General features: G+C 38.6%; 1 protein-coding gene across 1 annotated transcript; it reads right to left on the bottom strand.

The window, feature by feature from the left end:
- Window positions 1–1277: 1277 nt before the first annotated feature.
- On the bottom strand, window positions 1278–14757 carry snx3 (sorting nexin 3). The gene is made up of 4 exons (XM_032585905.1): window positions 14542–14757; window positions 5745–5840; window positions 4293–4417; window positions 1278–2090 (listed from the first exon to the last, which is right to left on the bottom strand). Exons 1-4 carry the CDS (start codon window positions 14701–14703, stop codon window positions 1985–1987), a joined length of 489 nt encoding a protein of 162 aa, XP_032441796.1. The 5' UTR covers window positions 14704–14757; the 3' UTR covers window positions 1278–1984.
- Window positions 14758–14993: the final 236 nt, after the last annotated feature.

Below are 14993 nucleotides of genomic sequence, written 5' to 3'. Positions count from 1 at the left end.
GGTTAAAGGTTTGGGAATGTTCCAGGAGCTTATTTTAATTTGCAATGTCCTGTTCAAAGCAAGTTTCAATGTGTATGTCTCAGATGATTCCCCCTGCTGGAACACCCAACTGTGTTGAAGTTTTAGTCACCTTGACTCGAACAGTTCAGAGGACATTCATGAACAACCAAGGTCAAAGCGATTGGTAAATTGTTGGGAGACATGTACCCAAAAGGGTGCTGACCAAGACTTTCATGTTTCGATAGAAAAACTTTGAGGCATAGGCAAAATTGATAGATGCTCCAAAAGCAAGCCAAATGTTTTCCGGTGAAATGAAACAAAACCGGTGTTTGGTGAAAAAATGGTGAGGCTTTCAGGCCAAATAACACTATGGGAACTTTCAGGCATGGCTATGGTGGTATCATGCTGAGGACTTGCGTCAATATCAGTGGTAGTGGTGTATTTCACTGGGAGAAATAAACATAGAGAACAATGGTCATAATTCTTCAACTTCAATCTAGATTGGCAGCTAGAAAGTTGAAACTTGGGTTAACAAAGTTTTTCTTTTTTAACAAATAAAAGACTCTTAACGTTAAGCTTCTGGAAACCGGAGCAGCTTCTAAACCTTATTGATATTTTGAACACTAGGAAACAAGCTCTGCTACTAAAGATAAGAGAAATATGAAGCCAGAATTATTTCAGTTATTGATGGCTGATCAAATCCTTTAGTTTTCTTGCAACTTGCCATATGAGAATTGCACGACTATTATTAGAGGTGCATGTTTATTTTTGAGCCTGTGGACAAAATTTGATAAGCCAGAACGAATTCCTACAATATGCACATAAGTGATATTTTAGAAATTACTGGAATTGTATGTTTAAAGTTCCTAAAAGTCTAAGCCAAGTTAAAATGCTTCAGAAGAATCAATAAAAGTTTAAAATGATGTTCATGGTGAGGATAAATGCTCTGTTATTGAGACTTGATTCCAGCCAAATTGGTCAAATTTGAATCAGGTGCATTACTACAGTATAAATATTTATTGATTTAACAGCTATTTTACCTGCACACTAAAATCATTTGATAAAAAGCCTTGCAACAGTTGTGCATCATTTGAGCAGACAATTCAAACACTTCATACAAAATGTATCTCATCTACTCTAATAAAGACCCTTTGAACAGCCATGACTTCTTAACAAAATTGTATTAAGATTTATTTATTAAACACTGAATACAATTCGACAGTGCGACTGCATGCAAGCATGAGTGGCTCGGACGACAAAATGCACTTTGGCGCGGAGACATTTCACCTGTTTTATTGGAAAATTTTTCAAAATAAACAAAAATGGCACAGCAGTATACAAATCTCAAAACGCACATTGCCAGTAGAAATACTGCAGTTCTCTCTGTGTAAACTGCATGCTAGAAAAAACATGGTGATCTTCGGGTAGGTGCTGGTGGACACGATGCGCGCGCGCAGACACACACATGCATCCTTTTTAAGACAACAACTAAGTGTGGCTTGAAAGTCGAGGTCCGTCGAATGTGTGTGTGCATGTTTGAGTGCTGGTTATGGAGAGCAATGTGCCAGTCGTTGATGGAGGATGGTGTGGGACATTACACAAGCGTTGCATACAAAGAAGTTTCATTCAAAAGTAACATATGAAGGAATATATTCAGGACATAGCTAAATGATAAATATATAATATATTTTTGTTAGTGGCATCTTTAGACATGAAGAAAAAATATCCGTGAATCACTTTAGACCACAGCTGTGTATAGAACATTCTTGACTTCATTTGGAAGGTCAAAACAGACAATCAGTGATTAGCAATTACGCTTACATAGGCAAGAAATAATATTTTAGACAATGTAGGAAAGAAGAAAGTGTCACTTAAAAGTTTATTGAGAGACATTTGGAGCAGTGAAGAGAGCTTTTGGTTGTGGGTCCAAGCTAGACTGAGCCGGACCAGGTCAAGCAGAGCCATGATTATTATTATTTTTTTCTCAGGCTTGTCTGATTTTGGATGGGGTGTAGTTCTTGTCCACAATCTCGTCCTGTAGAAACATGTGTAGGCAGCGTTCGTTCTGAGCTAGAGGGTGTCCGGCCACTCTGAAAAGAATCACATAAGAGCAAGAGATTGTTTTACTCCCATTGAGACAAGGGCGTAGTTATATGAAACTGAACTGGTCGAGAATAAAAATAATTAGGAATCATTTCAATGGCACTGATAAAAAGCTTGAACAACCGTTTGTACTTTGCATTTTGTTGTTTGTGCATTGTTTGCAAAAATAACCAAAAATAAATAGTCAGGAAAACCTATTTAAGGTGAAATAATGAATTCGGTAGATCAATGCCATGTAAATCACTGGAACTCTTGATGTTCACATACACTTTATGATTTATGTGGCTGATGCAGAATTTCACTGATAAAAAAAAAAAAAAAAAAAAAAAAAAAGATGCTTACACCGGGTGATAATACCACTTTTTCTACAACAGTACTTTACTAACAAAACAGTTTTCTAGATACATCTCATGAAAATCAAAAGAATATTTCCAATAGTGCATTCTGTTTATATAAGCCCGAATCAAATACTAAATCTCTAATAGTTCATAATGTAAGTAATATATGTCTCAGAAAATTTGATTTTCATTGTATTGTGACATCCGAAGCTTCTAACCTCATCTAAGGAGAAAGAGAACTTGACTGGAAGAAATTAAATGCTTAAACTTTATCTGTATCACAACATTTTACTCTGGACAGAATTATGCAAATGAAAAACTAAAGAAATTAAATTTATTTTTAAAAAAAAAAGAAAACAGAAATAATCTCCAAGATCTTCATTATGAATTTAGTTCAACGCAAATTTTAACCCAAATAAATTTCATATATTTGTCTGCTCAAATTACAAACAAAACTTTTCATGTGAAAGCTAATCAAAAGCAGAAAATTTAAATCAAAGTCAGCAATTATTACAGCTGGTTTGCTATAAATTCTTGTTTTTAATGCCATTTCCTTTTAAAGAGCCATTCTGACATCAGGTTTTCTTGAAGGCCCATTGAGATGACGCACAGCAGCATAACGAGAACGGACCAGTGCACCTGAGACCCTTAAACATGACATTCTTTAAAATGCTAAATCACTCGGAGCAGACCAACACGATAACATTGCACACATGTACGCATCTTAACCTCTGATGGGGAAACATTTGCAGAGATGAAACAGCGCAGAATGATTTTCAGGTCAAGTACCAGAGAAATGACTGGGAAGGAATAAAAAATAAATAAATAAGTAAAAAACGATCTTGCCTGATCGGATTCTGCTTAGCGAATATGGAAACATCGGCCCAGAGGACAAGAGCCATGAGGATGTGAAACATAAAAGCCTTTTCAAACAGGAGATTCAAGCTCTTCTCTCTTACCTGAAGTATAAATTATGTTTAACTGGCGTAATCAAAAAGTGATCATTCTCCTCTCTCCTCCCTCTTACTTGTTCCACAGCAACAATCATCTTTAGCATTTCAAAAGAATTACTCTTCACAATGCTCTCAATCACAGACTGAACAATGTTGGCCAGTAATACATCTGAACAATAATATGATCAACAGCAGTGCTTCATTTACAGGAAGCAAAGACAGGGGGATGGGGGTATAAATCCTAATTACCGAATCATCTTCCTCTACTTTAACATATTTGTGGTTTCTAATTTTCTCAACTGTCTTTACGCGCTTAATATTCCGGCAGGAAACACTGGTGCATTTGCACATGAAACAAAGATAATGGCCAAGTCTGCTATAACTGCAAATGATTACAATCACACTGTAACTTTTATTGTTCGGCGTCTGAAAACGAGGACATGCTGGATCAAAAATAAGCAGAGGTGCACACACCATCCCGGGGAACCACGCGCTGTAATTTGAGCTGCAATTAACATAAATTACACATCAACAACAAAACAAATGTGGGAAAAAAAAATTATGTTGTGGGGGTGCATGCGTGAATCCTCTTTTGGTTTTCTTGTCCTTTGCAAGATAATTATAAGAGAATTAAGAAGGATAGCGGGAAAAAGGCCAACCTGTCTCCAAGGGTTCAGTTTGTTAACAATATGAAGAGAAGTGAAAAAGTTGCATGTAGTTATCACACAAAATGTTTCATTGTTCTGCAAAGTTCAAGTACCACCTCAGCTCAGGAAGGAGCTGCAAATAACTGCAGCTGCACAGAACAACTTGTGAAGAATAAATAATTTTAACTTCAAAGCAAGATAAAAAAAAAAAAAAGGAAAGATGAAAACTTAAGAGATGTGGACAGACTTACTTGTTGAGAAACTGCTCCAGACCCTGCCTCCGCTCCTCAATGAAAGAGTCATCAAATATGCCATCATCTCCTCTGAACGGAAGTTGCCTGAAAAGGGCTTTTCCCGGGAGAGGTGGTACGACCACCTCAAAAAAACAAAACAGTCCCAGTTAAAACAGTTACACAAACCTGCATCCGTTATTAAGTGCTTTAAATTAATGAATCCAAAACAGAGTGATCTGATTCAATAAGCTTATAAGAGCATTCCTGAGTCCTCAATCTAAAGCTAAGTTCACAAAGTAGCTGATTGCGTCTCATTCTGGGGGGTTTTTCTGACCACATCAGACTTTTTAACACAGTCTGTCAGGGCAAATTCTGATTTTTCACTCCCCAAAAACAAAAAAATCATATTTGTGCCACTTTCAAAGGTGAAACTAAATCTGATACGTATCCGATTTTTTTCAAAGCGTCTGCAGTCTGAACGGTCCAACGTCACTGATGTGAGAGGTTGAATAATCATGCACCAAAAGAAGCCAGATGCTTAAATTCAGACATCGACAATGGTTGACATTCATATTCATAAAATTATGAAAGATGTCATATCACAATCACTGCTGGTTTCAACCACACAGCCAAACAGACTTCACTACAGAAGTTGCCACCCATGCTCCATAAAAGACCATTGCTAAAAAGTTCTGATTAAGCCTGTCACAATAATCAATTAATCAACAAATAGTTGACTTATCACCAATAATGATGGATTAAAATGAGTTTGAAAATTTCCATCCTGATGACTAATATTTTTTGAATGTCAGTTTTACTTACGAAGACTTCATAGTCCATTTGGTTGATAAGATTCAGTTGTGTGTGGTTTGCATTTCCTTTTTACTTACTGTTTTTGGTTGCTGTGTTTGATTATGGATATTTAAAATGTTTGTGGACTGGTTTTTATAAAGTTAGAGTTTACCAGCCTTTGAGAGGACAAACCTGCATTGCTATATTGTTTATCACAATAATCTATGAGACAATTTCTCAACCTGCAATATTTGTTATTGTGACAGGGTTAGCTGAGCTTTCCTTTTTTTAAGCTTCCTTAGTCTCATCATCCTGTGATGATACTGTCAGCTTCCATTGCTAAATAAATATTGAAATTGATTCATAGACGGCGGAAACCATTATTACTTTCGTAGCGCGTTGATATGTGACGTCAACATTCTTCTTCCACATATGCAGTTCGCTTTAAGGTGGTGGCGTTTAGTGTAATTAAAAGAAAATCTAATTGCAGCAAAAATTGAAATTTAGCATCAAGACCCACTGTGTGAATATAGCCTAAAACTTTTATTATCAAACCCACTCACAAGGGTTCAAAACCTCATTTTCTCTCTTATTATACTCCATGGTAGGTATGATCAACATTACAGTCTGTTAGCTCTATAACAGACTGTTAATGTCAAACTTGCATGGAAAGTTTACCTTGCTTTCTCTCTCTAGCTCCGCTCTGAGCCACTCAAAGTCGCTGTACCGCCTCCGCACAGAGGACTCCTTTAGCTTGAAGATGGGAAGGTTGGTCTGAGGACAAACACAAGCAGAACTGTCACATTTTAAAACACTTACTCTGATAACCGTTTCCTTTGAATAGTTCTAAATGTTAGTGAAAGGCTTCCTGATGTAGGAAGTCAACTTTAAAAGTGGGAAATTTTTTGCCAACTTAAACTCAAAATCCAATATGGCTACCCTAAGAGTACACATATAGAAGGCTGCAATAGTAACATTTGTTTGGATTCTCATATGAGCAGCTGATGTGTTGCTACATTATACTGAATTCCTTAGTGGCTTGTTTAGTTAATTGCAAAGATCAAGGTCTTTTAGCACAACATTTTACTTTCCAATTTTCAACTGGAATATCTTTAATTTGTAATCATTCACAGATTCAATTTTTAAAATAGGGAAAGGTAAATGGGATGCAGCTTAGTCCGTAGTTATGAACATCCAGTGACAGCAAGACAACCCTTATTGATTAAAATATAATTATCCTAAATTAATTTAGGGTAAAAGCCACTAGCAAGGTAGGCCTGAGGAGAGAACACTAGATGAGACAAAAAGACAACAAAAATGTTGGGTTGAACTTTGGGGTTCAATGGCATGATTAGGAGAAAAACGTGGCTTGGTAAGGACAAAAAGAAGTAGAAAAAAGGAACAAATTCAACTAAATTTAAACTGGCCTCAAGGGAACAGAAAACAAAAGTTCAACTTACATTTCCAACAATCTTTTGCTCACCAAGGTCTTTTTCCACTTAAAAAGCATACCGGGTTTTTGTGTGTGTGTTCATGTATGTGAATCCACACGTGTGCACATAATTCAAAGTTGCTGTTGACAAGCACTTGAGAGTGAATTTCGAATTAAAAGAGGGAGATGTTTCGACATTGACAGGAACAGTGAAGCAAACAGCAAATTACAGCACAATGCCAAAGCTCTTCACTAGTCCTGGCGGTACATGGCCATCCTGTGACAATGTACAAACAAGAAGGGAGTGAATGAGCATTTCATGGGCAGGCCACATTTACAGAAGGTCAGAATTCAGGGAAAAGGGGAGAATCACAAAAGCAAAGCAACTGAGCAAGTAGGTGCAGAATGAATGCAGCGCGAGCAGCAGCCTGATCGATGGGCAGGCGACTGTGACAGTGTGGAGGAAGCGAGATGGAGAGTTAACGGTTGAACAAAAGAGAAGAGAGGGTCCATGTGGTCATAAAGGAAGAGCAAGGGAGCTGGAGAGGCTGGGAGCTGCATCTGCTCAGTGCAAGACTAATTGAGGAGGAGGCAGAGCAGAAGTGGCTGTTTCGCACTCATGGTTTCTCCTTTTAGGACTCTAGCACCTCATTTCTCTTGATCTGCAAAATAAGTCATCCTTACGTCACGTAAAACTCTTATTGAGCTATAATAAAGAAAATTAAACCTTATTAAATGGCACATTAATGCTAAATTTTGTCAAACATTTTGTAAAATAGTTATTTTTAATCTTTATTCCAGACTTTAAGTAAAAAGCAGCCCCTCGTTCTATACTTTGCTTTGCACAGTTGGTCAGGAGTGAGGACCCTCGGCTCATTTCCTGGAGGCAAGAACTCTACTGAAGTTCAAATTTAATCGCTCACATTTGGCCATGACATACGTTGTGCACCAGATTGATTCTGCGAAGAGAAGTGCTGTTCATGTCGATTGAATATTTGGAAGCAAGGCCAACAAATGGCTTCATTCCCTGCCATTGCTCAACCACAGCCATTGTAGACTACAATTCTAAAGCAGCGCTGAAGAGTGACATCCTCTTTCACAACTCCTCCTGTTTGCCGATTGGCCAAGATCAATTTCAACCAGAAAAAACAAGTTCAAAGAAAGTTTCAATTGGTAACAAGTTAATTTTTTAATTTCTCATTTATGCCTCATTTCTTGTTGGTGTATAACAAAACAAAATTCTAATTAAAGAAAAATAAAGTCTATGCTTACAGTATGGTATAATGTGAAAACGTTCCATGACTATATCACTTTTGCAATCCACTGTATGTTCATCAGTACTATGCCTGAGTATCGGGGCAGTTCTTATTTATTTACACACACAAAGCGCAAAGCAAACAACTTCACTTTAAAGTAATGAATGCCAGCTATACTTGATACTTTCTTTGGGTTACTCATTTCAACTGGAAATGACCTAGAATCCTCAGTATCTCCAGAGGGTTTCCAAAAGTACAGTAAAGCAAAAAGGTTAAAGTGACAGTCGCATAAAGCAGACCATTTCTACATGCTGATTAAAAGCTCTGCCACTCCCATTTTCCCACAGAGTTTTTCTAAAACTCCCCACGCCTCAAAAAGCATTGCCCCTTACTTCAAGTTCTCTCCAGGTAAAGCCATCAATGAGGCCCTCACTCCTCCTCCTTCTCAGGTCACAGGAGAAGTGGATTATCATAGCTTTATCGCCCCAGTGCTCTAGCATTAACTCTGCACTGCTCTCACCGTGGTCCGTCCCCGCTGCGTCGTGTTACTTCACAGCGTGGAGCGCCACAAAGTTAATCCCCTCCACAACAGATCACAGTTACAGGTAATCTGCCACCGCCATGACTCTAATCCCATCATGTGCACACAGGAAAACACTTGACCAAACACAAGCGCACACTGACATTTGTAAAGTATGCATGAGATGATGTGCATGATTTGACCAGTGGCTTTGTTGACAATGTAAATGTAAAGGTTTGCAGCCTATTCGTGAGGAAGCTGAAACCAACCCATGTCAACACAATGATGGCAGCTGTGAAAGTGGAAGTTATGGAAGTCACCTGGACTTTCGGTTCCCTCATCCCCTCAAACCCAGTGATTAAGAGATTGGCCTTTCAGGACAAGGGGAGGGATGAAAACGACAGAGCTGAAATCTGAGAGGTCTCACTCTCTTTTTCTCTCGCTCGCACAAAACGCTCAGAAAGAGGCGGTGCGTGAGAGTGCCGAGAGTCAAAGATCAGGTTTCCCTGGCCTCTGTTCTCTTCACGGCTGGTTAGAGGTTAGAGCGCGGCTGTCTCAACTTACTGGCCTCTGTACCGATCAGAACACGGAACCAGCCCACCGCCGTTCAGGTTTTAGCATTTCAGTGACCGTGTAAAACATCACACTCGGCCTGTTCTAGTTGAAAGGGAAAGAGAGAGAGAGAAAAAAAAAGGAAACGACGAAAACCAGCTGTTTCCAAAGAGAGAAACACGAGAGGTCATATTTAAAAGCAAAATATATAAGAGGAGCGTGTTCTAAAAAAAGAAGCAGAAAGCTAGCTGTATCTCTGTCAAAGTAGATCTCCTAGCTTCACTTTCAATTATGGGCGTACAAGGTGCAATCTGTGCTCCATAGGAAGAGCATGTGAATCATAATGTGTGGGACACAATGCCTTGGGCTCATTGAAACCGGCCTGAAAAGAGGCAGAACCCTTAAAAAACAGCGCGGCGCTGAAAGAAAGGGGGAGAGTGGACAAAGATCACTCATCTCCAGAGAGAACAGTTCAAGGCCACCATGCATTAGCTTTTAGCAGGATGGATTAAGTCAAGTTTGAAAGTGCGCATCCTAAACCTCCCCCATGCACCCCCTCCTTCACCCCTGCCATATAGTCCCCCTTTCAGAATAATGGCATAAAAAATGGCAACATAATACCATCTCATTGCATCATATTCCAAAATGGGAAAAAAAAAGGCTGTGAACAAAAGCGTTGGGGCAACGGGTCTTTTGCTCTCGTCGCTACGTGTACTCTCTCACTCGTTCCCTCGCTTGCCGGCCCCTGTGGCCTGACAGCCTACCCTCTCTCCGACTCGCCTATCCGGCAAAAAGCTGCTTTGTTGCCATAGTATCAACTCCCACTTTTGATACTGTCATTTCAAGTAGGATATGGTAGCCTTGATACAATATGTTCCCTATTTCCATTAAAATAGTTGTCGAAGAGGATGCTGTAGACTTTGGATTACACTTGACTGTGCCTGACAAGCCCCCCCTCACCCCCCACCTCCTCCGCACACACACACTCCCTGTCTCTCCCCATTTTATTAATGACCAAAGGCCCCCACCCCAGAACTCAAATGAAGAAGAGGAAAAAAAAGGAGAGAGGAGAAGCTATGGGAGAAGAGGAGGGGTAGAAGACCGAGTGAGAGACAGAGCTATAAGAGCCCTTTTATGTACTCTTATCCATAAACAAAGTGAGATCCCAAAGTCCGCTTCCCTGAATGGATGAGATGGGAACCAACTAAAAAAAAAAAAAAAGAAATTTTGGTAATTCCCATCACCCCTTCCTCTGCTTCATACACCCACATCCCAGCTCCAACCTGCGGTTTGCTGTGGGTCCAAACAAAAATACACTTCTTTGCTTGGGAGGCTCTTCCAGAGATCCAGCAACCAAAAGACACCATTAACACTGAAGAATATGGCAGAATTCAGCAGAGTAACTCTTTCCATTACAGGCATCAGGAATTAGGGGCAAAAATACTGATATTATTATTGCTCATGAACCGTTATGAAAAGTTCACTTAAAATTATGAGATGTAAAGTGGATGAAATTGAAGTAGTAGTTTAGGTTCACTGCTATGCTGTGATAAGAAAACACAATAAATATTTAACAATTTAATAAATAATTACTTAATATCCATTTTACATAACATTTTTTCCATTTTTTAAAAATGAACATAAAAAAGTCCAGGTGTACTCGTAAAATATTTTTTTGCCTGACTAACTGCTCCCAATTTTTCATGAGACCGAAAATGTATGGTTTAAAAAGTTTAGAAAAGTTCAGGAAAACAGGCCATTTTCTAGAAATAACTTTGCTTTCCTATCGGAAAAATAAAAAACAAATCTGGTTTGTTGATTTAAATCACCAGTTTGAAATCAGTAAACAAGTGGCTGAACAACATCCCTCAATATTACTTCAAATATGCGTCTAACCACATGATAACCCAAGACAAACATGGAGATATAAGCCAAAAGGACAAACTGACAATATTTTACATAGATGCAAAACAAACCTGACAGCTTAATGATAGTTATTGTCAGACATGGGTCAGTTACCACTATCCAAGTTTTAAAATGCTTCAAAACCAATAAAATGTTGACTATAATTGTTTTCACATTTTAAATAAATAATACAAAAAAAGATGCCAGAGAAAGTACCAAACTAAGTTATCTCAAGCTGCCCCTTCTTAACACTTGTTGCAGTGAACTGCCAGTCAGCTTGCTGAAACAGGACCACTACAAGTTTTCTCCTCTTGCAAAGAAATTAATCTGTTTGGAAATATTTCTAGTAACAAAAAAAACCCAAAACATACACAGTCATGAGGTGTGTGTTTTTCTGAGGTAACGCCATTGTCCAAGTAAAGCTGTTAAGCTACCAGCAGCTGTTTGCTAAGCAACCCACTGCAGGCTAGCTACCTGAGAAAATATGAGCTAATTTAAGCTTATTATACTAGTGTTATGTTATAAAGAGCACAACAGGTTGTGAATTCTATGCAATAACCAGTAGGAAATTAATGTTTATTTTTACTAAAATGTTTGTTTATATTATATCCTTTACTTTTACATTACTGAGTAATTCCTACAACACTACAGTCCTTCAATTCAACTGCATCATACCGTGAGAAACTCGTACGCCTAATTATTTTTGATGTTTACATTATTACTCCAAAGAACAGTAACCATGCAATTAAATGGGCAAATGACTGCACACAGCTGGGAGAGAAATGGGATAGGAGCGGATGAGATGAAGGCTGGTGGAGAGGGGTGGCTTTCTGCCCTCCCATGGGTAGGGGGTGAGGATGGGGAGTAAATGCTCCAGCTCCCCCACACCCCCAGACCATGGCCCATTTCATTCTTCTCTTTTCTCAATGAGAGGATTAAGCAAGACTCTCTCAGTGCGGCCACAAGGACTCTCTCAATTTCGGGGTGACTATCAGGACAGTGGTGAGAACAGGAAAAACAGTTAATAGAAGAAACTGTATATCCTAGTAGAGGATGATGCTGTGGTAGTCTAAAAGAAATCAGACTAAAAATGGAAGAAAGTAAAGAAGCAAGAAAGAACAAAAGAAATACTATGCATTCCTGGCTAGGGCATTGTGGCTAACGCTCTTAAAATGCTGGAGATGGAGTGAAAGTGTCTCCAAAGAAAGCTAAAGAAAGGAGAAGGAGAGAAGCAAAGCTAAGTTGACACCACGTTTATTGAAAAGTGAGAGATGCGCCGCTTCTTCTGTGGTTTTATGCAAAGCAGGGTCACACAGGGCTATGAGGTGCACAATAATGCTGATTACACGCATATGCTAATTATAACACGCTAATCAAGTACAGTAGCCTTATATTCAAGGCTAATGCCTGGAGACAGCTTCCATCCCCTTAAATTCATTTCTTTAAGAAACAGTGGAAGCTATAAAACAGTTGAAGGCTGGTAGCCAATCTAAACGCTTCAGGTCACTAACTACAGGGGTGTCAGTCAACTGAAATGACAAGTTAGAGATAAAAGATGAGGCAATCAGATGAGCCTTGTGACTGCCAAAGGATTTTACACTAGCAGTAAAAAAAACGATAAAATGTGAAACCGTCAAGATTTAACACAAGCCAGCTACAAGAAATGTCATTCATTTGCAGAAAATGGTTTAATAGCCAAAACAGTCGTATTTTGTCTGAGACATAAATATTTGTCTTCGTAAAGTTTAACGAGGCCTGTAACCTACACTAAATTAAGAAAGGCTATTTAATTTTAACATTTGGAAAAGCAGTTGAGAACAAAAAAGGCTTTTTTCAAAGTTGTTTCTGCTGAAGATTTTAACAAAAGCACGTCTGTCATTTTTGACATCACTCTCTCATCATTAGACCAGGGCTAAACCTTTTAGGATATGCTGTTGCCATCTCAATGCAGGTTGCCCTCATTGCTCATTTCTGTTACTCATCAAAACTTTAAAAGTAGGTGGTGATGGCTGTGGGCAGGAAAGGTCTCCTGTAGCACTTTGTATTACTGATGCAGTAATAGCAGAGGCTTTGAAGAAGCCTCTGTCTTTACTTAGAGTGTCTTTAGTCAGAGTGTTTGACAAAAGACATTCTGTTGTACTAAGACAGTCCCATGAAGAAAATGGTCAGGGTTGGCCACAATCTTCTTGATTTTATGTAAAATCCTTCTTCGCACCATCATCTCCATAGGTCAAAAGCCACCTGACTCCATGTAGTGTGGACTGCTTTGGCCTGGGTCACCAAGAGGTCACCACATTTTCAGTCAAGGTTTTGCAGGGAAATTTTTAAAAGGTGAATTTCCCTTAGAACTGCCTTAGTTCTTTCTAGCATAGTTTCAAAAATTTATCAGAAACATTGTTGAGAGAATTAGGTCCATTTGACATAATAGCGATGGGACCAATTTTCAGTTTTAGCCTATTTTCCACTACATAGGAGACAGACGAGGCAATGAATGCTTTATTTCCTGTTGTGGCCCATCTTCTTCATAGTTTGACATGTGCATTTAGACATGTTATGCTGCTTTTATTTGACGTCATCTCAAACTAATCAATCCACTCCTTTGAATTGTATGTTTTCTGTTATCAATGTCCTAACTTTACCATGTAATATTTCCCTTACTGCAAAGGACTACCATGAAATTTCATTTTGCGCCTTCATTTGTAGTACAAATGAAGACAAATGGATGGAAAGAACTTCTCTGCAAGTTTGACAACGGAGTTGGGGGAAGGAAATGTGTCGTAGGAGGTATGGAAAAAAGTGGAGAATCTGTCAGCAAGCTGCATCCTGTTTGTAAGCCCTAGAGGAACTGACTTCACCAATCAAAGCCACCAAATTCAACAGTGATTAGACACTGCAAAGTTTATGCCATGCTGGATGCGTTTGTTACCTAATCTGTCCAAGACTTTGTGTAATACTTAATTAGTCAGGACTAGGCAGTGAAATGATGTCCTGAGTCTTTTTCATTAAATACTTTTGTTGAGGGTATTCAAACTGAACGCAAGTCACGTAGACTACTTAGTGCGACTATAACTGTTATCTATTTATTGCAGTCATCATGGGGCGTGCCTTGAGTTCCACTCAAGCACGAGTCAAGTTTATGGTGAGATTTTGTGGCGTTTGTTTTAGATGAAAACATTATTTTACTACTACTAATTACAGATATAAACCTTGTGTTAAGAATAACAGAGTTGAAATTTAGAGAAACTTAACAAAAACAAACATTTCACTTCACTTTCTTAGTAGATGGAATGTTTCTATAAGTGAAACTGAAATATTAACTTAAATATTAGCGGTTTTAATGACGAGAACGTGTAAAATCAGCTTCTAGAAGCTCCCAGATCTTAGATTCTGTGTTTTTCTTTGACTAGTTTTATTTTTAGATCGGTGCTTTATGAGTTTCCTTCTACAGACGAGCAAATTCAGGTTTCATTTCAGTTTTCATATTGTCCAATCTTGCATATATTTTAAAATATTTTTAAAACTTCGCTTGTACGCTAACACTAGCTAACAGTGCATAGCATTGCGTAATTAAGGTAATGTCTGATAAACCCAGCACCCACACAAATACTAACAACTAAACACTTTTTATTCAAAAATAATACCCAAGTATGCAATTACTTGTGAACTATGTGTCAACATCCGCATTTGTTTCTCGATGACAACACTGATGTCAATTATTTATAACTTTGACTAAAAGGAAAAGCCAGGTCAGCTAGCTTGGGCAGCTAGCTAACAAGCTAACGTCACTAGCACTTGTTAATGCAGCCTCACCTTCAGCCTGACTTCGTACGTCGTATATCTGCCTCTGCCAACCCCGACAGTCTCAGGATTGCTCACATCAATCTCTAGAAAATTACTCGGGGGTCCATACGCGTCATTTAGGTTTTGGGGCTTAGTGTACAGCCTTCTCGTATCAGCTATAGCATCAGCCATTTCTCCCTGTCCTCCCAATCAGCTAGGGATGCTGTCAAGGCAGCCGCAACACGTATATGTACTTAATGCTTTGGTTCTTCAAAATAAAATACCTGGAACATAGCACTTCCTTCTACTGCAACAATTTATGGGGAAAAGCTTGGAAAAGTTGTATTATATATATACTACCACTAAATGTTTAGGTTTCTGACATTATTTATGTCATATTATTATTTTAGTATATTAAATATCTGCTATGTGCTTTTATGTTGAATGTGCGTTACGTAAATTATGCTGCACTCTAACAGATT

Source organism: Xiphophorus hellerii, chromosome 15 (assembly GCF_003331165.1).
Source record: "Xiphophorus hellerii strain 12219 chromosome 15, Xiphophorus_hellerii-4.1, whole genome shotgun sequence".
In the NCBI taxonomy this organism is placed as follows: domain Eukaryota; kingdom Metazoa; phylum Chordata; class Actinopteri; order Cyprinodontiformes; family Poeciliidae; genus Xiphophorus; species Xiphophorus hellerii.
The sequence above is the reverse complement of the archived record's forward strand: the minus strand, read 5'-3'. Positions and strand labels throughout refer to the sequence as shown.